This window comes from Scyliorhinus torazame, chromosome 17, assembly GCF_047496885.1.
Source record: "Scyliorhinus torazame isolate Kashiwa2021f chromosome 17, sScyTor2.1, whole genome shotgun sequence".
In the NCBI taxonomy this organism is placed as follows: domain Eukaryota; kingdom Metazoa; phylum Chordata; class Chondrichthyes; order Carcharhiniformes; family Scyliorhinidae; genus Scyliorhinus; species Scyliorhinus torazame.
Window position 1 is genome coordinate 122,016,414 of NC_092723.1, and position 27,586 is coordinate 122,043,999.

The window sequence follows — 27,586 nt, forward strand, 5'->3', positions numbered from 1 at the left end:
TTTTACCACACCAATTTGTCTGTCATTGGATAGCAGGAGGCGGCTTTGGAAGAGTTCACCCCCACAACCCAAAGAGGTGTAGGTTAGGTGGATTGACAACACTTAATTGCCCCTTAATTGGAAAAAAAAAATAATTAGGTACTCTAGATTTTTTTAAAAAAAATCCTTGTATGGGCCATATTATTCAGTGGAATTCCAGGTAAAGCACATTTTCTAATCATCTAAATTAAAAGGATAGTATTGTTGGCCAGAATGCTTAACACACAGAAATATAGACTGCAGCAATTAAAGAAACTAATAAGACTGGACATGCTCAGTTCATGTTTCACTTAGTATTTTTCAGTCACATGGCATTTGAAGACGATGACTTGCAACACAACTGATACATGCACATTGAGAGTAAACAGTCACTTCACTGTAAAATGCTGAAATTTACATCTAGCAGCAATGTCTTGATAAGCAGAACACTATCATATCCACTGGACGTCAACAGTGAATGACTCTGCAAACATGATGCTTGCCAAACTTAGCTGACACACGCGAATGCCAAGTTATAGGTACATGACCTCCGTGTACCCTGTTGAAAAAAACAACAGTATTTACCAAAACAAGCAGTTTCAATACAAATAATTTTAATTTAAGGTATAAGTTTAGCATTTTGATTTATGGCTGAAAAGACACAAAACAAAACACATCTGCTAACTGTGATACAATGATTGGGCAGGTGGTGGGGTTTAGAAGAGGGGCTAGCAGATCCGCGATCCATTTGTTATTCAAAAGTTAATTGGTAAAGGGGCAGAAGCCCACAAAGGAGGAACCACAGTTTTGACTGGTCTGAGTTCAGCAGTTCACTGTACATCACTATGGGTTGCAAAATATGATAATTCAGCCACCATGCCTGTGCTGGCTTATTGCCAAGCCTTATTCAGTGAATACTGACAATGAATATTTACTGTCTGCTCCACACCCATAGTATGCAAAACACAGGAGATGAGATCCTATTCTACTGATTTAGTATCAATCCTGGTGTCTTAAAAAAGGACATTAAGCTCCCAGAGTATGGAACAGTCCAAGGTTTCTCCCTTCATAAGCTATTTCAGAGGGTATAATGGAGGTTTTTGGGCAATGTAAAGTTTAGCACCAACATTCCCATTCATTTGTTTATACCTCGAGCTGTTTTTAGTAAAACTTGGCTGAGGAATTATCCCATTGATGTGATAAGAGCATTAAAAATAGTCATTTCTAAATCTCCGGCTTCACCGAATTTAAATGGAGAAAACCAGTGAGTATGAATCATAGATGGGAATAGAAAAGTTATATTATATATTATCCTTATTATGGAAACCCTACAGTGCAGATTGCGATATATTCACCAAAATAATTTTAACATGGTACTTTGTGTGAAAGTCAGCTTTATTTAAAATAAAAGATCCCTGCCCTGTCAAGCGAATATAGAAGATTTTGTGTTGCTATTTCGACAATGATCACTAGTATCGTGGCCAACCTTTATCCTTCAGCCAACAGCACAAAACAAAACAGATGACCTGGTAATTTATAACATTACTATTTGGGGGTCAGGTTATGCCCAAAATGGCTGCCACATTTCCGACATTACAACAGCAAAAGAGGTATTTCATTGGCTGAAAGGCACTTTGGAGCTGCCCACGATTGTGAAAAGTACTATTTAATGCAAATTATCTGTATATTTTAATGTTGTAGTTGGACAATAAGATTATAATTTGCTTTTCTCCTAACAGAATCTCTATGGGACACGGCCTTTAGTTGTTTAACACTTTAAAAAAAAAAAAAGAGTGCCTTAACAATCCCTAGAATGTTATTTGTTTTTATTCTTCGAAGAGGTGAGGCAAGAAACTGATTTAAAGACTGGAAATTGGAGAAAATGCCCATTACTAAAATACTCAGCAACTTGCCCCAGGTTTATTCAGTTAATCTCCTTTATGGGTTGGGCGGCAGTGGTTAGCACTGCTGCCTCACGGCACCGAGGATCCTACTTTTATACTCCAACCCCCTTGGAATAAGGGCCAACGTTCCATTCGCCTTCCTGATTACCTGCTGCACGTGTGCTCCAAGTATCTTTGTGTTGCAGCTTTCTGCAGTTTCCCCCCATTTAAATAATAGTTCTTTTGTTCTCCCTTTAACTTAACAGTTTCCCACATTATATCCATTTGCCAACTTTTTGTCCATTTACTTTACCTATTTGTATCCCTCTCTCAATTTGCCGTTCCGCCTATTTCTGCATCATCTGCAAAGTTGGCTACAGTACATTTGCTCCAAGTCCTCCAAGCATCAATATATATTGTAAACAGTTGCAGTCTCAGCGCTGATCCCTGTGGAACCCCACTGGTTACAGGTCGCCAATATGAACAAGAACCCCTTATCCCCACTCAGTTTCCTGCCCATTAACCAATTCTCTATCAATGCCAATATATTGCCCCTGACACCATAGACTCTTAACCTTGTGAGGCACCTTGGCAAACACATTCTGGAAATCCAATTACAACACATCTACTGTTCCCCTCTATCCACTCTGATTGAGACTTCCTCGAAAAATTCGTCAGACATGATTTTCCTTTCGTGAAGCTATGCTGACTCAGCTTTGATTAAAAGATATTTTCAAAGATGTAATTTCACCACCAGATGACAGTTAGAAAAATCAGGTGCATGCTGGATTTCAACCTTTGTTTCGTTCAAGTTTTGGTAGTTTGGAAACAATTGAGTATTCATGATATTTTAGGCACTTTTGATGGAAGAACTGAGCCTAATCTGTAGAGGAATGAAATTAACTAGACTACTTCAACTACCGGTTGGACTAATTTTGAGCCATTACATTGTTGAGTTCAGCCATTACTTCAAACCAACACTACCAACCACAATAAATCTTGCAGACTAAATTGAAATACACGAGAAAAAGGGGATTTTTGGTCATTCTTTGTAACAATGGACTTCACAGTGGATACAAATGGAAGATATCCACTTGTAATTAGAACAAAACAAATTTACACTCCTTTGGTATTAATAGAAGTTATACGAAGTATGCGATTCTGTAACTATTTATATCTCGCCGATAGTTTATCCATACATCAGCCTCTTGGAAGTGTAAATAGACACCTCAGGTTTGTCCATTTCACTTCGTACCAACTACTTACTGGACAATGATGAGAGGTCAGCAATACTTCTTTCGTTGGTTTAACAATTATTTACTTGATTCTTTCTCCACTAGTTTAAGCCACAAAGGCGAGAAGTGTTACTGAGTTCCACCTAAAACCTCACCACCAAAGGCGCAGCATCTCATCACTTCATGACCAATCTAGACACAGGCCGCCAAGGAGAAGACAATTTGAAGTCTACTCCACCTCGCCCGCGACTCCTAAAGCACAATCCCTTCATGGCTCCAAAAGGGTACATTTCAAGTTTGGAAGCTTCCAGAAGAGCCGCGGACCAAAACGGCGGCCATCTGCCTCCCCCCCCTCCCTGCAAGGTGCAGCTACCAATAGAACCAGCCACGTTTCATCAAGAGACTGGTCGTCTTTACATGGGAAGCCCGGCCGACTGAGTTTCGGAGCGGCCTCCCGTCCCGGCGGTGGCAGGCCGACAAATGTGGAGCTTCACCCCGCTCGGTTTAGCCACACGAACCGCCATCAGCCGCTGCCAACCTATCGGTGACGCCCCCACTAAAGGTGACGAGGCCTCCGCTCCACCCGGCCGGTAGGAGAGAGGGAGGGGAAGCAAAGAGAAGAACGCGGACACTGACCTTTCCCTAATCCCTGTGACACCGCGCCTCCTTCCCCAAGCCGCCATCTTTACCAGCATCCAGGGAAGGAATTTTTCTTGCTCGCTCCCTCCCCCCACTGCAGCAGCCCGGCGCGCAGCCTGCTGGGATTTGTAGTTCCGGCCTGGCGGAATGCACTGGGCCCGCGCGGACGGGCAGACTACAGCTCCCACAACGCATCGCGCAGGCCGGACCTCACGGCGGCGGGACACCGCCGAACATCCAATCAGAGGCAAGGACACGACGACGGGTCGCAGTTTGTATTCGTTTTGAGAATCTGTACCGCGGTTGAGCTGGACATTTGATGTATGTGCAGCAATATCTGTGGGTTGGTGAGTTCGATGGAGACAATAAATGTTTCCACAAGTTGGATTGTTGCTTTTGATTTGTTAATGTAATTGTGCCAGTCAACACCGTTAAATGATGACTGGGTGATAATCTGTTTAGGACCATGATCGTGGAACATTTTGATAGATGCATAAAGTCTGTTTCTTTATTTGTCTTATTAGCCAAACAAGACACAGAGGAAAGCGGAGGCATATGATCCACCTGCAGCACCAGACATAAGCAGCATTGAGGCCAGTACAAACTTCAACCTTCAGTTTAGGTGTGAACTGTTGACAGGCAACAGGTTCTTATTTTTAAGGTTCTCTGACTCGCAGAGTGGAGGGAGGAGAGGCCTCTTTCCATCAGGATGTTGCTGTGTTATTATTTTGAAAGGTCCTAGCCCAGTTTTTAAAAATCTGCTTTCTCAGCATTTGCTTGGCTTTGAGGCAGTTATTAAACAACACAATTTTATTGTTGGAATGTTCTAAGAGTGAACTTGCATTTCTACAGCAACCACAGGACATCCTGGTGCACTTTACAGCAAATATGGGCGGCACGGTAGCTCAGTGGCTTAACAGCACCAGGGTCTTGGTTTGATTCCCAGCTTGGGTCACTGTCTGCACATTCTCCCAGTGTTTGCATAGGCTTCAGTTTCCACCCACAAGTCCCAAAAGATGTGCTCGTTAGGTGAATTGGACATTCTGAATTCTCCCTCTGTGTACCCGAACAGGCGCCGGAGTGTGGTGACTTGGGGATTTTCCTAGTAACTTCATTGCAGTGTTAATATAAGCCTACTTGTGACACTAATAAAGATTATTAAATGAATAATTTAACAATGTAATGTTGCTGGGGTATTGTTTCCTCAGTCAGTTGCACCATAGCAACATCACCACATGTCAAAGATTGCAGCCAGTGGAGGATGAATGCAGAAACGTGTAATTAATAGTTTGTGGAGCTTTACTTTACAGAACCACATAATTGTTACAGTGCAGTAGGTAATTCACCCATTGTGTTTGCACCAACTGAGGAATTCACTCCGTGTCATGCTCCTGCCTTTTCCTATAACCCAGCATGCACGTTCTTCCTCTTTAATTAACACTAATTCCCTTTTGAGTGCTTCCATTGAATCCTCCTCCACCACACTGCATTTCAGACCTTAACTGCTCAGTGTGAGAAAAAGAGATCATGCTACTTTTGCTTCTCTTGAAAATTATTGTAAATCGGTATCCTCTCGTTCACTAACTTTTAATGAGTGGTAACTTTCTCCCGATCTACTTCACAAGGAGAAACTGGGCAAAAATTACTCTGGGAGTGGATTATATTAATTTAGTTGGTTGCAATGTCACTTGTAAATCGAAAGGTTAGGGCAGCATGGTGGTGCATTGGTGAGCACTGCTGTCTACGACGCGGAGAACCCTGGTTGAATCCTGGCCTTGGGTCACTGTCTGTGTGGTGTTTGCACATTCTCACATTGTCTATGTGGGTTTCACCCCCACAACCCAAAGAAGTGCAGGTTAGATGGATTGGTCACGCTAAATTGCCCCTTAATTGGATAAAAATAATTGGTTCCCTAAATTTAAATTTATTTTAAAAAGTGAATCGAAAGGTTGTGCACGAGTCAATAAATCCATGTAAAGGGTGCTACATTTCCATTCTTCAGGAGATATTAAAGAAGCTGCTGACTGGCTTATTCAGGTGGAGAAGCTAGGGGCAGCACGGTAGCATAGTGGTTAGCACAATTGATTCACAGCTCCAAGGTCCCAGGTTCGATTCCCGGCTTGGGTCACTGTCTCTGCGGAGTCTGCACATTCTCCCCGAGTCTGCGTGTGTTTCCTCCGGGTGCTCCGGTTTCCTCCCATAGTTCAAAGATGTGTGGGTGGATTGGCTATGCTAAATTGTCCTTAGTATCCAAAAAGGTTAAGTGGGGTTGCGGGGCTTGGGTGGAGGTGTGGGCTTGGGTCGGGTGTGGGCTTGGGTAGGGTGCTCTTTCCAAGGGCAGATGCAGACTCGATGGGCCAAATGGTCTCTTTCAGCACTGTAAATTCTATGATTCCATGGATGATAAACATCCCAAGATAGTACTCCTACCTTAAAATACTGCAAAAACAGATTTGGTCATTTACTGATGTTGAATGTTTTTATTCAAGTTCATTTTTTTTTTTTTTTTTTAAAACAGGGTGTGGACTTCACTGGCTATGCCAGCATTTGTTGCCAATCCTAATTGCCCTTGAGAATGTGGTGGTGGTGAGCTCCCTTCTTGAACCATGTGTTGTAGGTACACCTGGGAGAGAGTTCCAGGATTTTGATCCAGCGACAGTGACGGTGCGGCAATAACTTGGGGAAGGAGGCACAGTGTCACAGGGATTAGGGAAAGATCAGTGTCCGTGCTCTTGCCTTTGTTCAACAACAATTAATCATGTGAAATGCTTTTGAGATATTTTAACATGAAAACGTACTACCTGAATGCCAAGTAGTCTCTTTATTTCTCAGATATATGGTTGAATGGGAGCCACGGCACAGCAGATTTTTGTAGTCTGTGATTTAATAGGTCAAATTACCTTCACTCTTTCTATATTTTCAAACATTGTCTTTAAAATCAAGCAGAAAAAGCTTTTAAAAACATTGTAAACAAATATATTGGTGACAGGGTTTATGATTTCATTATTAATCATGCTAGTTGGCAGCTCTTTACCCTAAAGAGTATGCTGAACACAAAAACATTGAGCAAACAGCAGCCCCAAATTGTCAGTATAAAGAAGATTCTTACAGTTGTCTTTTGAGACATGTTCATAATTTGGGATGTTTGGAGAATAGTCAAGTGACTGCTAAGGCCGATCTGCATCCAGATGGTTCTTCTGCAAATAGGAGAGCTTATCGCAGACAACTGAGTTTTGGGTAAGCTTCTCTGAGCTTGAAATCAATATCAAAAATGAGGCCTTCAGCATGTCCTTGATGCACTTAATTTAATTGCCATGCGGACGCACCCCAGATTCAAACTCTGCACAGGTTTGCTTTCATAAGTGACTGTCAGACATTCTGGCCACATATGACCAGCTGTGACCATCTCAGTGTTGTGTGGATGCTTGGCCTGCCAGCTCAGGCGAACATCTCAGTGTTTGGTATGATGTCCTGCCATCTGATCTTCAGGTATCCCAAGGCAGTTCAAGTGAAAGTTGTTGAGTGTCTTGGATTGTTTACCAGCATCATGTCAAGTCTCACATCACATGGTCTCATCCACCTAGTTGGATGGAATCAATCATTACATGTCAGGATAGACAAATTTCTAGGTTGCCGACAGTAGGAGACCAGATAGTTACCCTCACCTAGTTTGGCCCACCGGTCTAAACGGTTTACCAGCGGCAGAGGGGTTCACGCAGAGGTGAAAGCCATTTATCAATTTCTTAAAATTGTGGGGTCAGTAAAGGGGACGGTGGGGAAGAAAAGGGGACGGTGGGAGGTTGGCGTCAGGGGGGCAGGTGGGCTGTGGTTGTTTATTGTCCTTCTGATATTTTGGGTATATGTGTGAAAATGCCTTGAATAAAAATATTTTAAAAAAGTTAATTAGGATCTGGTTGCTGTATTTTCACAACTACATGGTGGAACAGACGAGAGCTGGGGGAGGCAAACATCAAAACAGGATGAATCACTCAAGTGTGCAGTGAACCTGCATGTAAGAGGTGCAATCGGTCCCTAATACCTTCACTTCGTACCTAGGAATTGGAGTAAGCCATTCAGCCCTTCAAGTGCCAATTGCATGCAGACGCAGAAGAAAACGTGGGCAAGGATTAAACAAAGGATTACAGGTGGATCACCAGCTGCATTCTCAATCGGGTACAGGCTGGCCGGACAGCCAGAGGACAATTACCCACATTGCACTGCAACACAAATGAATTGCAAAAATGTTTTATTAAGGTACACAATGCTTGAATGATTACAAGTGGAAGGCACAACATTTTTCAGGACAACAATAATTAAATGGACATATATTTTCAAACAGAAACAGAACAGTTACACAAATAATTAGAGACAACGTCACCTGGCATTTCAAAACACCGGTTGTGCAAAATTAATAAAGCAAGAAAGTGCAATTTGTAACATTCAAAAAAAAAAAACATTTCCAGAAACTGGATAAGAATTTAAACATTATAGTCATATGTTCTGTTGGATGAACATTATTGCAATAACATACCAGCCTTGCAAAAACTGAAATCTTGTCAATAGAGTATTAAAACATGGTACTAATATTTCAGGGTCTAATAAGTTTTGACTGCAGCAAAAAAATATTTACATCTGAATTGTATTTCACACTTTTAGGGGTTTCCAGCTATCAATGCAATTGCAGATATGCTCCCTGAACTAAAAATAGCATGATTAACCCTACTGGCTTTGAAATATCTTTGCGAATTGGATGATTCAGGGAGGCAGTAAGCGTGAAGGGAGGGCGCTGTGTGTACAGGGGAAACCGGCCTAAGCATTACCAAAGTATAGAAAAGCTATGCGGTCACAGGAGCTGTATAAATATATCCTATTCAATTGGACAGCTTCCTTTTGGCTTAATCAGGTTAGAGGGAAGTACTTGTTGTTTGTAAATAGAGGGACTTCTTTGTCTCCCTAAGCAGATGAGTTTTGACTTGTCATAAAAATCCCATTTGACAAGATGGCAATGCAAAGTCATGGCAGCTAGAATTCAGAAATTAGCGAGGGAGGACTGTAATCTGCGGCTAGCAGCTTTTTTTGAACAGCTGACAAGGTGGTTTGTTGAGTTTCTGGGTGTGGGGCAAATGCAGCTCAGGTGGAATGAACAGCATTACCAAGTAGTGGAGAGAAATGGTGCAGAACTTAAGAAGCCAGAGGGTTAGTCACGTGGCAGACAAGGATCGAAGTAAACAGGCAAGCAGCTGGATCAAAAGGTCAATGTGTATTAAAATTGAAATATCCATTGCAGTGATAACCACATAGTAATTAACCACAAAATCAACAATCCATCTTTATATTTTATGTCCATCAGCAGGTTCTGATGAAAGGACATTGAACTGAAACATTAACCGTTTCTCTCTCCAGAGATGTTGCCTGACTCGTGTATTTCCAGCATTTTCAGATTTTATTAATATTTACAGCATTACATTTTTTTATATAAATAGAAGGAATTAAGGGGTTGAGGCTAAAAGAAAGAGAGAGTCCTCTGACTCAGTTTGACACAACATAATTACAGCTTAAAATATAATACATGACTGATAATCTCCTCCAACTGGCACTTCGAAACAATTCAGAAAAACTAAAATAATGAGACTGTTAAATTCTATCCCTGGAAAAAAAGCCATATTAGGTGATTCTTCATGCACATTGATTACCCATGTCATGGAGTTACAGAGGTGTTTACGCCGAAAAGGGTTTCAATCACCTTTCACCAGCTACATTTACTGGACACATTAGGCAAAATTCAAGATACTTCCACACTTTGCCACCAATGAAAACATTATGATCCTGCATGCAGTAATTACCGTATGTGATGGCATGCAGACCCCCCCAACCAAGCTAGCTGAGAAGGAGAAAGTGTTTACGATTTAAGCCAAAAGTTACTTCCAAAGCAGATTGATGTTGAACCCCGTCATCATACAGCAAATCAAGAGTGAATTCAAACAAGTAAAAACAAATTGAGTACTGCCTCAATTTGGGCACACTGTGGGCATCACATTGTACAAACGTAGGCATTGGACATTACCACTTTCACCTAATTGAATATTGTTTTCCTGACAGTAAACAGACTCAGTTGACCAAAGGGAATTCCTCAGACTTGCTTGGACAAAAGATCTCCACAAAGGTATTTTAAAATAACATCTTTTTCTGAACCCCTCTGCCCCAGGCTACTCAAAGAAAGCTGCTTCTTTCAAGCTCATGTGTGAACATTTCCTGTTCCTGGAGTTGTTGCCACATTTCCCTGGCTCCCTCTGCATGTATTGTCCCAGCAAAATGCAGCAGCAAGCCTCTCCTGGCTCGGTTGCATCAGTGCGATGGGCCTGCATACACCTAAATGGTCTCCGTCCCTTTCTCCTGACCTTAGTTCCAAGGAAAATGGATATTTCTGGGGGCAAATATTAGGACGATGAGCTCCTACACACAACTCAGTAAACAATTATTTATATTTAAAAAGTGTGTACATTGTATTGATGAGCATTTGTTTTCTTTCTAACTACTTAAGTGATTAATGGAGTCATACACAAGCATTTTGCACAGCAGCTACATTCAATTGCTCTGAATTGGGGAAGGAGGCAAATCTAGGCAGTCAGTGCAAACAATTATATTCACAGTATTTTGGAAAAAACATTTTTCCTTTTTTAAAATAAATAATGCACATTTACTGGCAGGAATCCATTGCAACTTTTAATTGTGTTTCTTCAGTACTCCGGCTGTGCCAATCCATAATTTTGCTAACTTTGAGCCAAGTTCAGCTGTCAGCTGCATTGTACGGTATTGGTTAAACATGTATTCAGTGTCTTGTTTAGCAAGATGTTAACTCCCTCAGTGAATAGATGCTTCACATTCACCCATTATGCCAGCTACTCAGAGCAAATACATAATTTTGCATTATTGCTTTTACCGGTCATCTGGAATGGAATCTGTACACCTGGACGAGATGCAATGTAAACTGGATATAGAACCATTCAACAGATTGGTTGGGCTTTTTAAAGTTTAGATTTATGTTTCAAATTAATTAATCGGCACCAAAAAGGCAAGAGTCCAATTAAATCTTGTGAATCTCAGATGAAGCTACTAGGTTACACAGTACAGCACAGGCTGCATGGTCAAATATAACTTTTCAATTCCTGCCGATCTTTAAAAGTTAATTGGAAAAATAAATGTTTAGAGACAGCACTCAAGGGATTTAGCAGCAAAAATGAAAGGTTGGAAGATTTTAGAAAATGAAACAAAAAAAAAAAAAAAAACAAGCTCGAGAAAACAAAATAGAATCTCAAGCAAGGTGCCTATCATTGGCAAGTTGTGGAGTTGTTTTTTTCCCTTCTCAAATGTTCACGCCCAATTAGGAGAATTGCTAAAAGAATGTTGGCTCCTGAGTTAGTGCGAGATCCTGTTCCGGATTGCTGCTTAATGACTCTTGCTGGGGGTGTGCTGAACCAAAGGTGTTCTAGATCAGGCTTGATTGTCATGTCTCCTTTGTTGAAAAAAACCATTAATTTTCACAGGCTATGCTCATGTACGGCAGAGTGACTAGAAGGGCAAAGTTCCAGAAAGCAGTTCTGCTACTAACCCAGCATAAGTGAGCACCTTCATGATATGATGAGGGACAGTAATCTCAAGTATGGGTCCCATTTCCTTCTTTAAACTATTTTTCTAAAGACTTGCGTGCGAGATAATGTTCCACTATATGGTGTTAGAGCATATGGTCCCGGCACACTCCAAATTACACAAGTGAAAATTGAGGCTCTGTTATGGTGTAATCTGTGAACAATGTTTTAGTTCAGAAAACTGTGGCACCTGACCACTGACTATCTTACATTAATTCCTTGAAACAATCTGACTCCAGGAATATTTCTCTCCAACAGGCTTGAAACAAAGTTAAAGCTAGAACCTTTGAAAACTCAGGTGAATTCTCAAAGCAGGACTGCAACCAAAACAATTGCATCCTGAAACATAACGAGAGAGAGAGTTGAAATATGGATCAATGTGAACAATATGTCTGGATTTTTAAAGAAAAGGTTTCAGTGCAGAGGTGAGAAAGCAAGTTCAAGTTTATTGATCACTTTCATACAAGGAAACATTGTGGGTAAAATACATTAGTCAAAGACTTGTATTTTTGGGATGGGTGAAGGAGAGAAAGGGAAAAAGGTAAAAGCAGAATTCGATCAAATATTAGACCAGCTGACACTGAAGAGAAATCAGCCAAGCTTGCTGGAAAGTACATGTAAACATTCGAAAAGTGGGTCAGCTTCGGTTGTGGTGCAGACCTCACATCCATGCTGGACAATTTATTGCCGTACAATGCCTAGGGAAACAAGGTTCTCTTTGGCAATCAAGTCAGTCGAGTGGAGGTGGAGGAACGGTGGATAAAGAAAGGAAATAAGGGAACATTTTCCAGTTTTCCTACAGGAAAATACAGGAGATTCTAGCTAGGGTCACAATTCACAAATGTCAACAGAGCAGTTTGGCCATTAATTATTCTGTAATTAAGTATAGTCATGTATCACTTGTGGTTTTTATGTTTGTGGACACAAATGCAATGAGGATACTGGTCTCCCAAGAAGAATGCTCAATACTTAACTGTTGCAGATATCAAGCGACATTACCTCCATGTTCCGTAACAAAAATAAATTAATTTATACAATGCCCTTTATTAGTGGTGTTCCATCGCCAATTCAGTATGTTTTGAAACATCAGTAGAGAAACAATTAATTTCTGAACAAGGTGCTGCAAACACCAATGAGCAAATAATCTGTTTGAATAGTGCTGACTGGAAGATTGTTAGCCAGGATATCCGAATTAAAAAAAATAAATTTAGAGTAGCCAATCTTTTTTTTCCTAATTAAGGGGCAATTTATCATGACCAATCCACCCACCCTGCACATCTTTGGATTGTGGGGGTGAAACCCACGCAGGCAGGGGGAGAATCTGCAAACTCCACATGGACAGTGACCGTGGCCGGGATCAAACCCGGGTCCTCGGCGCCATGAGGCAGCAGTGCTATCCGCTGCGCCACCATGCTACCCACGCCAGGATATCTGAATGACCCTCCTTCGTTAGAAACTTTTACATCCAGCTGGCATGGCAGACATGATCTCATATTCCTGTCAACCAAAAGACAGCACCAATGCCAGTAAAGCACTCCGTTAGTGCTGAAATGAAGGGTGGCTTAAATTAAATGCTCATTTCTCCAGAGTGGGATTAGAACCAGTATTACACCAACAAAACTGAGAGATACATAGAAGCTGCAGAAATCAAGCACCTGTCTACTTAGATGCATAATTTCTGAAAAGGCAAAGCGGGGGGTGGGGGATTTGCAAGTTAATCACAGATGTAATACTTCTCTTCCTCCCACGGTTTCTTTGACGTCATCCAGTTTGAAAGCCTATTTTGAACGTGCAAGAAACTCAAATTGTGGAATATCAAAATTATTTTTAAAACACCAGAAATTGAGATGGTTCCTTGCGGCCTGCAAGGTATTTGGTTCAATCCCTGGTATGTTTTATCAATCTTAAATAATCTTAACCAGGACAGCAGTGACACAAGTATAACTGGGACTGTGAGGGAGGTGGCCAACCAATGTTCCTGCGCAATTACTAGCCAGAGATTTCTACCAGAAAATACACGTTATATGTGGATAGGTGCAGATTTGGCTGTTACATTCCCAACATTTGCCTGCCTACACTTATTACCTATGTTCACAAATAGAAAATGGCTATGAGGAGAGGTAAATGTAAGTTGTCAAGCAACCATAGTCTAGAATGACCTGACTGCCTTTGAGAGAAAAATAAAACCACAGAATGGTTTTCTACAATGGTCACTGAAAACTCTTTGATTGGGATTGCTCATATTTGAATGTTCACATGGTATGCAATAACCATTTGACTGCAGGACTGGTAGGTACTATGAAAGTGAAAGGAGATTGTCTATAGCAAACAGTACAATTAAAATATCTCCAACTGTCAGGAACAGAATAAAACTTGGTGCAGTAATGAAGTTATATTGATGTTTAGGGTCTTGTGCTGCATTTAAGCACTCAGCTGAAAGACTGGAGACAGAAGATAATGAATCACTCCAAACTATCATTCTTCTGTAAGACTCTGAAAAGTAAAGTTCAATAGGCTGTTAACTGCTACCCATGAAGACGACCAATTTAGGCTGCTGGATTTTGTGGCATCATATTTCACAACAGGCGAAATGTTTTTGAGAGATGCTTTGTGTGCAAGTTTTCATAAAGTGCTCCATTATCTGAGCAACTAACAAACAAAACCGGATTTATAAATGCCTAGACATGATCAAAAAATGTTCTTGAACTGCAAGGAGCGGATACCCAAAATTATTTTTTTCTTGGCTGTTAGGCCTACACAAACAGGAATAACAGGGTTGCCTCACTGCAGGCTGTGGTGTCCAAGCCAGTTTATAGACTCTACTGATGCATTGCACTTGGGATTCAGATTAGCCAGTCACACCACCAGCATGAGCAGGGTTTACTTCCTAAACTTTCTTTTCTGGAGTGAAAATGAAACAATATTATTTTTCTTCCCTTTTTGGACTATTCCTGATTAACAGGCAAACATATCAGTGCGTGGCACTCAGCTACAACTGCTTCAAAGTGCAGAAGAGTAGACCAGAATAATTTGCTCTAATTTACCCCATTTGTACCCCGATATGAAAGAACTTAGCTTGCACTTAGCACTCTTCCAATGAACACACAAGACTACATTTTGAAATAGCACACTATTCTCCCCATTTAAAATGTGAACTGAAACTACTGACACGTCGACACAAAAGGCCCTCTTCCATCTTAAATCTAAATTTTCTGCAAATCTAAAGTAGCATTTCACTTCCCTCTGAAATCAGTCCAAGTGCTGATGGAGACACAATGGGTATTGCAACACTCATGTAAATCAGGTGATTGGGCAAATTTAGATCAACATGGAAGTGTGTTTCTTTCCAATCTAGCCCTCACCACTCCCAGAGGTGGGCCACTAGTAAATAGCCCCATACCAATGGTGAACTAAACTTGGCCAGGTGTTGGTATCGCAGTAACACATATCCAGTATGAGATTTGCATCAATACTGGCAGCATGCAGATTACATACAGTTCCAGGCATAGTGTAAGCTATTGGAGACAAGATTAGTAGATCTGATCACATTTGTTAACAGTTAACGAACAATCATAAAAATCATGCATCATGAAAACGCTTCTACTGGCATAATACTATGAGGTATGCAAGTAACTTTAACACCGTATCCCTATGTCAGACATGAAATCTACCATATCCTATTAAAAAAAGCTAAATTTAATTTCTGGATTATAACCATGAGTTACTTTCACATACTATGAGGACAGCAGACAATCTGGTTATAATGGTACTGCTACAACACAAACTACCACCCAGACTCTAGTTAGAACCTAGATGCCACACTTGCCAGTTTTAGAGCCACTGATGTTCAGAGTTACAGCTAACACAAGAAGCAGGGAATTACTTTCCCCCCCAAATATCCTAAATGCAAATGAATAGATATGCTGGATAATTGTTCTGAAACTTTAGCCCTGGATGATATGTGAAATCATAACACTTAAAGGCCTCTGACCCAGTGGTATTCAGTTTCCGAGCACCATTCAGTGTTGTGCTTTCTCTCCATTACAGTTCAGAGATCCTAACCTGGGATTCAACTTGCTCATTGATCATGCCCCTCTGTAAACAAATTTCCAAGGCCTCCGCAGAACAAAGTCTCAAAACTGAAAGTCTTGTTTCACCCATGGTTTAGGAAACTGTAGCATCCCATTCCCCACAGTGTTTTACACTATGAGATTTTCTTCCCGAAGGCTTGTAACTTTTTAAAAATGCAACTCAAGAGTACTGAGCTGAAGACACCATACCTGTAAATTCTTGATTCAGTCTGATTACTAAAACATTATCCAATGATCGAAGTTAGAAACGCTCAACTTTCCTTTACCGGTCACAGCCAGACTGATGCATTTTCACAGTGCAGGCGACAGTACAGCAATGTAGGAAAAAGCAACAGAAAACAGTCATGCTTTTCTGTGAGCAAAGTACAAAATAAAATGTCAGCATTAAATGAAGAGTGTTGCAGAACTAGATCTTAAACACACTGCTGGAGGTGTAGTTAAATCGCAGAACTGGATTTACGCCCTTTGCAGGTTCGTGTAGGTAGCGCATCTTTATCAGATCTGCAAAGTATTGCACAATCTTGCTATCATCATTCATCAGCCCCAAATGGTGCTTTAAAAAGTTAACTCTTCGACAGGTGACCGATTCTTCAGTTTCTCTTTCATCAACAGGAAGGTGCAAGTGGTGACAGAAAGTGTAGAGAAAGGCCTGGGAGCATAGTTGAGTCAGCATATTGTGGACGTGCATGTAATAGGTGCTGCCTCTCTTTATCTGAGTCCTGTGGTCTGCAAGTCTGGTGATCAGCAGTCCTTTATATTGTGGGCAACGGAGAGTTTTGTTGTCACAGTCTAGAATGCTGATATAACGACTGTACCGATTCAGCGAGTGCAATATACTGGTACCCAAGGGAGAAGCTATTCTAGAAAAGTCAAAGAAACAAAACATTTACCAATTCATTCGCAATAGGACTGTTTGTGTACAAGAATACATGCTCAGTAGTAAAAATGCCAATTTCAGAACTTCCAGTCTCAGACTTTTCAAATTCAGTCTGAGAAACAGAACGTGTCCAGCTCCAAGATGTCCTTGGATAAGTGAACATTACATGCATGGTGTGGGTTTCACATCAACAGTTCATTTAAAATTATTAAAATAACGACATGTATTACAAAACCCCGGATTGTCATGCCTGCTGCTTTGGAGATTACTCTCACAATTAGATTGGGGAAAGAATTCCTTACCGCCCCTCTCAGAGTAGCATTTACCTGGTTCCCATGTGTTTGACAGAAATGACCACATAGTACAGTTTCAGCTGGCATTAGAAGTATTGTGACAATTAATAGCAGCAATGGCCATGAAGTATAGATGGAAAAATTAAAAGATTTCAACAAAATATTGAAGTGCAGCAGAGTTTTAAATAAATCTGAGCAAGTTAGCCATATCAGTGACAAGAGTCACACCATGATCTAATGTTGTAACACTCCAGAACATTTAATTCATTATATATCAATCTGCTTGGATTGCCTGGGATAGTCACTAGTAAAAGGAGACTTTCTTTTGTGTAGCTGTATATAAGAAGGGGAGACGACAGTTAGACTTTTTTGAGATATCAACCATTTCAAGCAGGACAAGTGGAAGCTACAACCACACAAAAACATATTTTCCGTTCACGTTACACAGTTTCGGACATGAGGGAGCATTACCAATCTCACAATCATATTTCCACTCTTTGAACTGAGCGTAACATTTTTAAGGAACTTTAAAAAATTTGTCAAGCTGTTGCTGTGCCACTTTAAAGTGGACTAACTGCAGACTCTCAGGGGCAACTTCTTGGGCAGATATTGTATAATGCCATGTACAGTAACAGAGCAGAGTTATGGAAGGTGGCCTATAGTTATACCTCAAATCCAGCTGAGTGACAAAGGAATAGACTCAGAGTGGCACTCTCTGAATTGCATCCACCCACCAGGAGGAAACCGGAGCACCTGGAGGAAAACCATGCAGACACGGGGGGAACGTGCAGACTACGTACAGACAGTGACCCAAGCTGGGACTCGAACCTGGGATCCTGGCGCTGTGAAGCAACAGTGCTAACCACTGTGCTACCGTGCCGCTCTTGCTCCTCTTGATTTTTGTATGATCAGAGGCTAAATATAAACTGTAAAGTTCAACTACTGATCTTGTGTCAGCATTCTTTCCTACCCTCTCTACAATGGGGAGGTACAAGTAGGATATCACCAAGTTAGTGAATCTCACCAACCTTGATCAGTTGTCAACTTGTACACGGAAATTACATAGACCATAGAACAGTACAGCACAGAACAGGCCCTTTGGCCCTCTATATTGTGCCGAGCCTTGTTCGAAACCAAGATCAAGCTATCCCACTCCCTGTCATTCTGGTGTGCTCCATGTGCCTATCCAATAACCGCTTGAAAGTTCCTAAAGTGTCCGGCTCCACTATCACAGCAGGCAGTCCATTCCACACCCTAACCACTTGAGTAAAGAACCTACTTCGGACATCCCTCCTAATTCTCCTATATCTGAACCTTATAGTTATGCCCCCTTGTAACAGCTACATCCACCCGGGGAAATAGTCTCTGAACGTCCACCCTATCTATCCCCCTCATCATCTTATAAACCTCTATTAAATCGCCTCTCATCCTCCTCCACTCCAAAGAGAAAAGCCCTAGCTCCCTCAACCTTTCCTCATAAGACCTATCCTCCAAATCAGGCAGCATCCTGGTAAATGTCCTTTGCACCCTTTCCAATGCTGCCACATCCTTCCTATAGTGAGGTGACCAGAACTGTACACAATACTCCAAATGTGGTCTCACCAGGGTCATGCACAGTTGCAGCAAAACCCCACGGCTCTTAAACTCAAGCCCCCTGTTAATAAACGCCAACACACCATAGGCCTTCTTCACGGCTCTGTCCACTTGTGTGGCAACCTTCAGAGATCTATGGACATGAACCCCAAGAGCTCGCTGTTCCGCCACATTCCTCAGAACCCTGCCGTTGACCCTGTAATCCGCATTCAAATTTTTCCTACCAAAATGAATCACCTCGCGCTTATCAGGGTTAAATTCCATCTGCCATTTTTCGGCCCAGCTCTGCATCCTATCAATGTCTCTTTGTAGCCTACAACAGCCCTCCACCTCATCCACTACTCCACCAATCTTGGTGTCATCAGCAAATTTACTGAGCCACCCTTCACCCCCCTCCTCCAAGTCATTGATAAAAATCACAAATAGCAGAGGTGTACCTGTGGTACACCGCTGGTAACTGGTCTCCAGCCTGAAAATTTCCATCCACCACCACCCTCTGTCTTCTATGTGATAGCCAGTTACTTATCCAATTGGCCAAATTTCCTTCTATCCCACACCTCCTTACTTTCTTCATGAGCCGACCATGGCGAACCTTGTCAAACGCCTTACTAAAATCCATGTATACGACATCAACTGCTCTACCTTCATCTACACACCTAGTAGTAACCTCCTCAAAGAATTCAATCAAATGTGAGGGAAGACTTACCCTTCACGAATCCATGTTGACTATCCCGGATTAAGCTGCATCTTTCCAAATGGTCATAAATCCTATCCTTCAGGACCTTTCCCATTAACTTATCGACCACCGAAGTAAGACTAACCGGCCTATAATTACCAGGGTCGTTCCTATTCCCTTTCTTGAACAGAGGAACAACATTCGCCACTCTCCAGTCCTCTGGCACTATCCCCGTGGACAGCGAGGACCCAAAGATCAAAGCCAAAGGCTCTGCAATCTCATCCCTTGCCTCCCAAAGAATCCTAGGATATATCCCATCTGGCCTAGGGGACTTGTCGACCCCAAGGTTTTTCAAAATTGCTAATACATCCTTCCTCAGAACATCTACCTCCTCCAGCCTACCCGCCTGTATCACACTCTCATCCTCAAAAACATGGTCCCTCTCCTTTGTGAACACGGAAGAAAAGTATTCATTCAGCGCCTCTCCTATCTCTTCTGACTCCATGTACAAGTTCCCACTACTGTCCTTGACCGGCCCTAACCTCACCCTGGTCATTCTTTTATTTCTCACATAAGAGTAAAAAGCCTTGGGGTTTTTCTTGATCCGACCCGCCAAGGCTTCTCATGCCCCCTCCTAGCTCTCCTAAGCTCTTTTTTTTAAGCTCATTCCTTGCTACCTTGTAACCCTCAAGCGACCCAACTGAACCTTGTTTTCTCATCCTTACATACGCTTCCCTTTTCCTCTTGACAAGACATTCAACCTCTTTTGTGAACAATGGTTCCCTCACACGGCCATTTCCTCCCTGCCTGACAGGGACATACCTATCAAGAACATGCAGTATTTGTTCCTTGAACAAGCTCCACTTTTCATTTGTGTCTTTCCTGACAGTTTCTGTTCCCATCTTATGCTCCCTAATCGCATCATAATTACCCCTCCCCCAATTATAAACCTTGCCCTGCCGTATGGCCCTATCCCTCTCCATTGCAATAGTGAAAGACACCGAATTGTGGTCACTATCTCCAAAGTGCTCTCCCACAAACAAATCTAACACTTGGCCCGTTTCATTACCCAGTACCAAATCCAATGTGGCCCCACCTCTTGTCGGCCTATCCACATATTGTGTCAGGAAACCCTCCTGCACACACTGTACAAAAACTGCCCCGTCCGAACTGTTCGATCTATAGAGGTTCCAATCAATATTTGGAAAGTTAAAGTCACTCATGACAACTACCCTGTGACCTCCACACCCATCCATAATCTGTTTCGCAATTTCTTCCTCCACATCTCTATTACTATTGGGGGCCTATAGAAAACTCCTAACAACGTGACCGCTTCTTTCCTATTTCTAACTTCAGCCCATATTACCTCAGTAGGTAGCTGCCCCTCGAACTGCCTTTCTGCAGCCGTTAAACTATCCTTGATTAACAATGCTACTCCTCCACCTCTTTTACCACCTTCCCAGCACTTACTGAAACATCTATACGCCGGAACTTCCAACAACCATTCCTGTCCCTGTTCTAACCATATCTCCGTAATGCCCACAACATCGTAGTCCCAGGTACCAATCCACGCTCCAAATTAATCTACCTTATTCCGGATGCTCCTTGCATTGAAGTAAACACACTTCAACCCACCTTCCTGTCTACCGGTACACACCTGCGACCTTGATACCCTCCTCAGTACCTCACTACTCTCAACACTGGCTTCTGGACTACAGCTTGTTTTCCCATCCCCCTGACAAATTAGTTTAAACCCCCCCCCCGAAGAGCCGCAGGATATTGGTACCCCTCTGGTTCAGGTGCAAACCGTCCCGTCTATACAGGCCCCACCTTCCCCAGAATGCACTCCAATTATCCACGTAACTGAAACCCTCCCTCCTACATTATCCCTGCAGCCACGTGTTTATCTGCATTCTCTCCCTGTTCCTCAACTCGCTAGCACGTGGCACCGGCAACAAATCAGAGATGACAACATGGTTTGTCCTGGCTCTCAGCTTCCACTCTAGCTCCCTAAATTCCGGTTTGAAATCTCCATCCCTTCTCTTACCTATGTCATTGGTACCGATGTGTACCACGACTTGTGACTGTTCCCCCTCCCCCTTAAGGATTCTGAAAACACGGTCCGAGACGTCACGGACCCTGGCACCCGGGAGGCAACATACCATCCGTGAGTCTCTTTCGTTGCCACAGAACCATCTATCTGTCCCTCTAACTATCGAGTCCCCAATAACTATTGCTCTCCTGCTCTCCCACCTGAGCCACAGGGACAGACCCAGTGCTGGAGATCCGTTCACCGTGGCTTACCCCGGGTAGGTCGTCCCCCTTAACAGTATCCAAAGCGGTATACTTGTTACTGAGGGGAACGACCACAGAGGATCACTGCACTGACTGTTTCCTCCCATCCCCTCTCACCATCACCCATCTATCTTGATTCTTCGGAGTAACCACATCCCTGAAGCTACTATCTATGACCACCTCTGCTTCCCGAATGATCTGAAGTTCATCCAGCCCCAGCTCCCCAACGCGGTTTCTGAGGAGCTAGAGATGGGTGCACTTCCCACAGGTGAAATCAGCAGGGACACTGACGGCGTCCCTCACCTCAAACATTCTGCAGAAGGAACATTGCACTGCCATCCCCCATAGATAACTTGCGGATAAAAACAAGAAAAAGAAAGGGCTTACCTGATATTCACTCAACCCCTTAGGTTAGAGGAGGTGGAAGGGTGGGGGACACTACAAGTGTAGTGTCTCGGGTTTAGGAACCCCCCAACTTAAATACAGGTAAAAATAAAACACTTAACCAGCAACCACTGTGCCCCGCACGATAACAGCAAGTCAGCTGTTATGGGCCCGCGCAAACAATTTAAATCTTAACTACTTACCCAGCAGTCACTCTGTCCTCACTCCGACCGGATTCAGCTCGAAACCGGCAACAGTAACTTTTTAAAATAATTTACTCCCCTTAGCAAGCACTCACTCAGCAACCACTGTGCCCCGCACGATAACAGCAATCAGTATAAAGTAATGACATTCATGTAAAGACTATTCAGTTTATTAAGTAGTCAATAAACTAGCTTCTTCAGATAATCAGGAACAAAAATTAGATTGGAAAATAAAATAGTTTCACATTGAAATTTGAACAGTTCCAATAAGGAAACTATACAAATATTTGAACGCACCATAGGACCTAGTTTCAATAATGATGAGACAAAGCTACAGTGAGGCAGGTGGACAGAAACAATTGGGATGTACATGCTTAAAGCAGATGTGGTCTTGAGTTTGATCAAGCAAAAGTATTTGCTGCTGACCACAAAAATGTATAAATTCACTGCAGAATTTAACCTTATGCAACACCAACATTCTTCCTCTTGCTTAGAGCCAGTATTAGTCATGAAAGTGTGAAAACCTGCCATAGAAATGACACGTAAAAGAGATTGATAGACAAGGTTACATAATTAGACAAGAGATTTTACAATGATCAAATGTTATTGCAAATGAAGACAAACTTTTCATAGAATCATAGAATTTAGTGCAGAAGGACGCCATTCAGCCTATCGAGTCTGCATTGGCCCTTGGAAAGAGCACCCTAATTAAGCCCTCACCTCCACCCTACCTAAATTTATTTTTGGACACCAAGGGCAATTTACCATGGCCAATCCATCTAACCTGCACATCTTTGGACTGTGGGACGAAACCTACGCAGACACGGGGAGAACGTGCAGACTCCACACAGTGACCCAAGTCAGGAATCCAACCTGGGACCATTGAGCTGTTAATCAACTGTGCTATCCTTTTAAAAAGTTCTCTGAAAAGATTGCTGGTATTAAGGCACATTTCACATGGGTATTTACTTTCCTGCTTGCAGCAGACTTGTCAGCAAATAATTCCAAGTGGCTTTTAAAAGAAATCTATAGTAAATCTGGCTAAAATTTTATTAAGCTAATCTTACTAAAGTCACAAATCTGTCTTTGCAGAAAAATAAATGTTGATACAATTTGCTTGAGAATATACCTTAGAGTGGACATTTTTAGGTTACCGAGGTGACAAAATCGTGCTCACAACCAAGGGCATTTACAAGCGGTGGATCAAATGCAGACGCCATTTCCCTGGCCCTACACTCATCCCTAGAGCATCTCGACAACAAGGACTCCTACATCAGACTCCTGTTTATTGACTACAGCTCCGCCTTCAACACCATAATCCCAGCCAAGCTCATATTAAATCTCCAAAACCTAGGGCTTCGATCCTCACTCTGCAACTGGATCCTCGAGTTTCTGACCCACAGACCACAATCAGTAAGAATAAACAACAACACCTCCTCCACAATAGTTCTCAATACCGGGGCCCCACAAGGCTGCGTACTTAGCCCCTTCTCTACTCCCTGTACACACACGACTGCGTGGCAAAATTTGTTTCCAACTCCATCTACACGTTTGCTGACGATACAACCATAATGCGCCGAATAACAACGAGTCAGAGTATAGGAGGGAGATAGAGAACCTAGTGGAGTGGTGCAGCGACAACAATCTCTCCCTCAATGCCAGCAAAACTAAAGAGCTAGTCATTGACTTCAGGAAGCAAAGTACTGTACACACCCGTCAGCATCAATGGGGCAGAGGTGGAGATGGTTAGCAGTTTCAAATTCCTAGAGGTACACATCACCAAAAATCTGTCCTGGTCCACCCACGTCGACGCTACCACCAAGAAAGCACAACAGCGCCTATACTTCCTCAGGAAATTCGGCATGTCCACATTAACTCTTGCCAACCTTTTACAGATGCACCATAGAAAGCATCCTATCTGGCTGCATCACAGCCTGGTATGGCAACTGCTCGGCCCAGGACCTCAAGAAACTTCAGAGAGAGTCATGAACACAGCCCAGTCCATCACACAAACTTGCCTCCCATCCATTGACTCCATCTACACCTCCCGCTGCCCAGGGGAAAGCGGGCACCATAATAAAAGACCCCTCCCCCAGGCTTACTCACTCTTCCAACTTCTTCCATCAGACAGGAGATACAGAAGTCTGAGAACACGCACGAACAGACACAAAAACAGCTTCTTCCCCGCTGTTACCAGACTCCTAAACGACCCTCTTATGGACAGACGTCATTAACACTCCACCCTGTCTGCTTCATCCGATGCTGGTGCTTACGTAGTTACATTGTGTACCTTGTGTTGCCCTATTATGTATTTTCTTTCTTTTTTCTCATGTACTTAATGATCTGTTGAGCTGCTCGCAGAAAAATACTTTTCACTGTACCTCTTTACACGTGACAATAAACAAATCCAATCCAAAAAGATGTTCTTTTTTCAATAAACTGACAGTTTAAGCAGAAGCCACCCTTGAAGCTTGATAATAAATTCAAGTATTATGAATAGTCCCAATACTCACTTTTCAAAGAAACCCACTATTTGGTTGAGAGAACACACGTAAACTTTGCTAAACTCTGATAAAATAAAAAAAATTGAAATATTTGAGAAAGGTCTGCTTGGGATCCATGTTACTGTCAAAAGTCAATATTTACAAGAAAACTAGTTTCATAATTCTTCTGCACTTCATATTTAATCTAATACGAATTCAGCTGTTCTTGCCATTCTGAAATGCATTTACAGTACTAAGCGCATCTATTGCTCCGATCTCAATCCATTACTAAGTAAACTGGCCTTTAAACATGGCTACATTGTATCTATATTTAATACACACCTCTGAAGTCCAATGAGTTTCCAGGTCTGTAAATGGTTGATGTGCAACGGGAACGTTACCCATTGCTTTATAGAGTCTGAATCACTGCCACAATTAGGGACAAATGTTGACAGAGCATTGACAAGCTTTTTAACTTTTCCTTCTTGTTCACCAACTATTACAAGCATCCGGCCAGTTAGCAATGAAAAAATTGCTTGTTGTGCAAAAGAATATTGCCTTATAAACCAGAGCGAATTCCTCCCAGACTGCTTCTTATGCTTTCCAGAGAGCCTTTTTATTGGACAGTTTGGTAAAGCTGGAGACGGAGTCCTGTCAGAACATAATGATGCACTGATGTAACTCATGTTGTCCAAATATTCATCTACTGGAATTTGAACTGTTTCTCCAGTACCAGGTACATCACTGTACTTTTTCTCATAGGTAGATAATACTTGATCATCAGCCCCATATAATCCATTTCTGTCATCTTGTTGTGGGAAATCACTGTGGAATATTTGGTCTATGGTTTTACTGCGTTGTGGTGGAACATTGACTACTCCATCATTGTATTCTTCAGTTACAAATGTAGATACCGATTTAGTAAAATTTGGGCTCTCTTTTCCAATACAACAAGGGGAGTCAACAGGCTCAGATAAAACAGGCAACATTATGGTGTTATTTTCAAAATCTGCCTTGCTAAATCCGTTACTATGGTTTAGATTTGCATCGGACTGCACAAGGTCAGTGCTCAGTTGCTTTTCTTCTTCATTGTCTAAAGTGTTATCTTCTTCATATATTGCACTTGGACAGGTGGCCTTAAAATCTTCAGGTATCAGAGATTCAGTGGTACAGAGGACTTCAATGCTGTCCTCGCTGTTTGTCCGCTTGGTGACTACAAATTTCCTCCTCACAATTTCTGGGTGCTGGCACTGCAGGTTTGTTTGGCTGTCAGATTTGGAAAATATTGGGGCCGGGCAGGATTTTTCTGTACCCAGTACTTCAATGCTTTCACCACTACTGACACTTCCCTTTTCTTTCCCTTCCAGCTCAAGATAGTCTGAAGCTCCTGGAGGATTTTTACATGGGATAGAATCTGCCACAGTCCCATGGTAACTCTCTTCGTTGACTTGCTGATCCAATTTAATTGGCACAGACTCCACACAAGACTTGTATGATTCAAAGCTTGCAGCCTCATTTGATAAACAGGGATGTTCCAAATCCTTAGGGCTAAGAATATTAAAAACTGGAAGCGGTTTGTCACAGCGCTGTTGCTTTTCAGTTCGTTCTTTATCAAAGAATAACGTATCTTCAAACAGAAAGGAAGTGAGTCGCTGTTGTTGAAGCAGCAGTTTTTCAATTTGGCTTGTAATCAGATAGCATACATCACCTCTGAAGAATTTCTCTACCTGCTTAAGCTGTTCTAGAGTTTGATTGAAAAAGTAACTATCACAAAGTTCTTCTAGGGTTTTCAACTTTTTTTCAAAGCATTTTGCCGACTTAGCCCTTGTGAACTTTGGTGTGTAAGATCTGCTATTGGAAAAGTTAATTTTATCACACGACTCGTTAGACTGATGTCCCAACCCGGTGTCCGATGGCTCTGTGCCATATTCTGGCTCATAGGAAAAATAGTGCGCATCTTTCGTTTTTTTGTGTGAATAAGTTCTTATCTGCATTAGAAGATCCTCATGTTCAATTATACACTTCTCCACATTGGCTAACTCGTTGGCTTTTTCGATTGCGACCGACGAGTAGTATCCTTTGTCGTTCGATCTTTTCTGGATTTCTGTTTCATTGTGTAAAACATTCCTCGTGTACTCGAGGTCCTGGAGTTTCTTTTCTAGTTCCGTGGCAAAAGCTTTTCTATTTCCAGTTTTCAAACACTCGGAGGCTTTGGAAAAGTCATCCGAAAGCTCCTGGAACTGCTGCATGATCTTGTTTTCATCGGCGGAGATGTACGCCACGCAGAACGGCCTGACGAAACCTCTCGCCTCCAAGTCGTAGAGAGTCAAGTGGTGGACGTAGGCGAAAGCCCCTTCCTTGGAGTCCCCCAGCACCACCTTGGAGTCCTCCACAAAGTTGAGCTTGGGATAGCTGGTCCCAGGGGGGTGCCCCACAAAGGAGGCTTGATAGTCCACAGACATGATCCTGAGAGAGAAATAGTTGAGATCAAAGTTATCGCGGGCATTTTCTGGGATGGTTAACAAAGGCTGAGGGCCTACCTGCTCGGAAAACTCGGATATCAGAATGAAATCCTTCTCGAATTTGGCCGTGGCCGTCTTGGACCAGGGGTTTTCGGGTTGGAATTGGAAAGGGGGCATCGAGTCGTCGCGATACTGCTCCTCGTAGTCATCTTCGTGAGTGAGAGCTACAACATCAGGAGCAGTGATCATATTTTAACCTTCCCAGACCGAGCATGTAAAGCGCAAAGAAAGAGCGGCCCCCTTAGCAACGCCAGCACCTCCTCACAAGCCACCATTTTGTTTCCATCTGACCTGAAGCGTTTCACCGGACGTGAATGTCATACACCCCTTTTCACCGGACAATCCTTTCACCACCCCATCTTAAAAAAAACAATGTCTCCTTCGCGTGAATTATCTTCAAACCAGGTCATTTAAAAGCTGCGGCAGCCATTAATGTTCGTTCGTTTAAGATGTTTTGATTGGGGGGGTCCGGGTGTATAGCTTTCTGGGCATTGTAGTTCGCCAACTCCCGTTTAGCCCGGGACCGACGGCGGCGTGAACTACAACTCCCAGCGTGCGCCGGGCCCCGCGAACGGAGCACCCCGGCATGTACGCATGCTCACCGAGGGTAAACACCCTGCTGTGCTGGCGCCGGGCGGGGGCGGCGTTGTGATGAGCCAGTTCCGCAAGTTTCTCTGCTTTTAGTGCAGCGTGATTTTTATTTTAATGCACTGTCATTTGGAATGGGATAAGTTCTTTTCACAGTGCA

General features: G+C 42.5%; 1 protein-coding gene across 8 annotated transcripts in view; it reads right to left on the reverse strand.

Moving 5' to 3' along the window:
- tmem11 (transmembrane protein 11) overlaps positions 1–27,282 on the reverse strand; it is a 40,655-nt gene extending 13,373 nt beyond the window's left edge. The window contains exons 1-3 of one of the 8 annotated variants that reach the window (XR_011935818.1): positions 24,659–27,282; positions 15,702–16,372; positions 8,005–11,288 (exon numbers count right to left, since the gene is read on the reverse strand). Coding sequence is in view for 6 of the 8 variants with exons in the window: in XM_072480977.1 (XP_072337078.1) it covers positions 15,919–16,372; positions 24,659–27,027 (2,823 nt within the window). In the remaining 2 variants the exon portion in view is untranslated. Of the gene's footprint in view, positions 1–436; positions 578–3,509; positions 3,676–3,772; positions 3,880–8,004; positions 16,373–24,658 lie in introns of those variants that run through there. The other 7 variants (XR_011935817.1, XM_072480978.1, XM_072480977.1 and 4 more) reach the window with 7 other exon arrangements.
- Between the last annotated feature and the right edge of the window lie 304 nt (positions 27,283–27,586).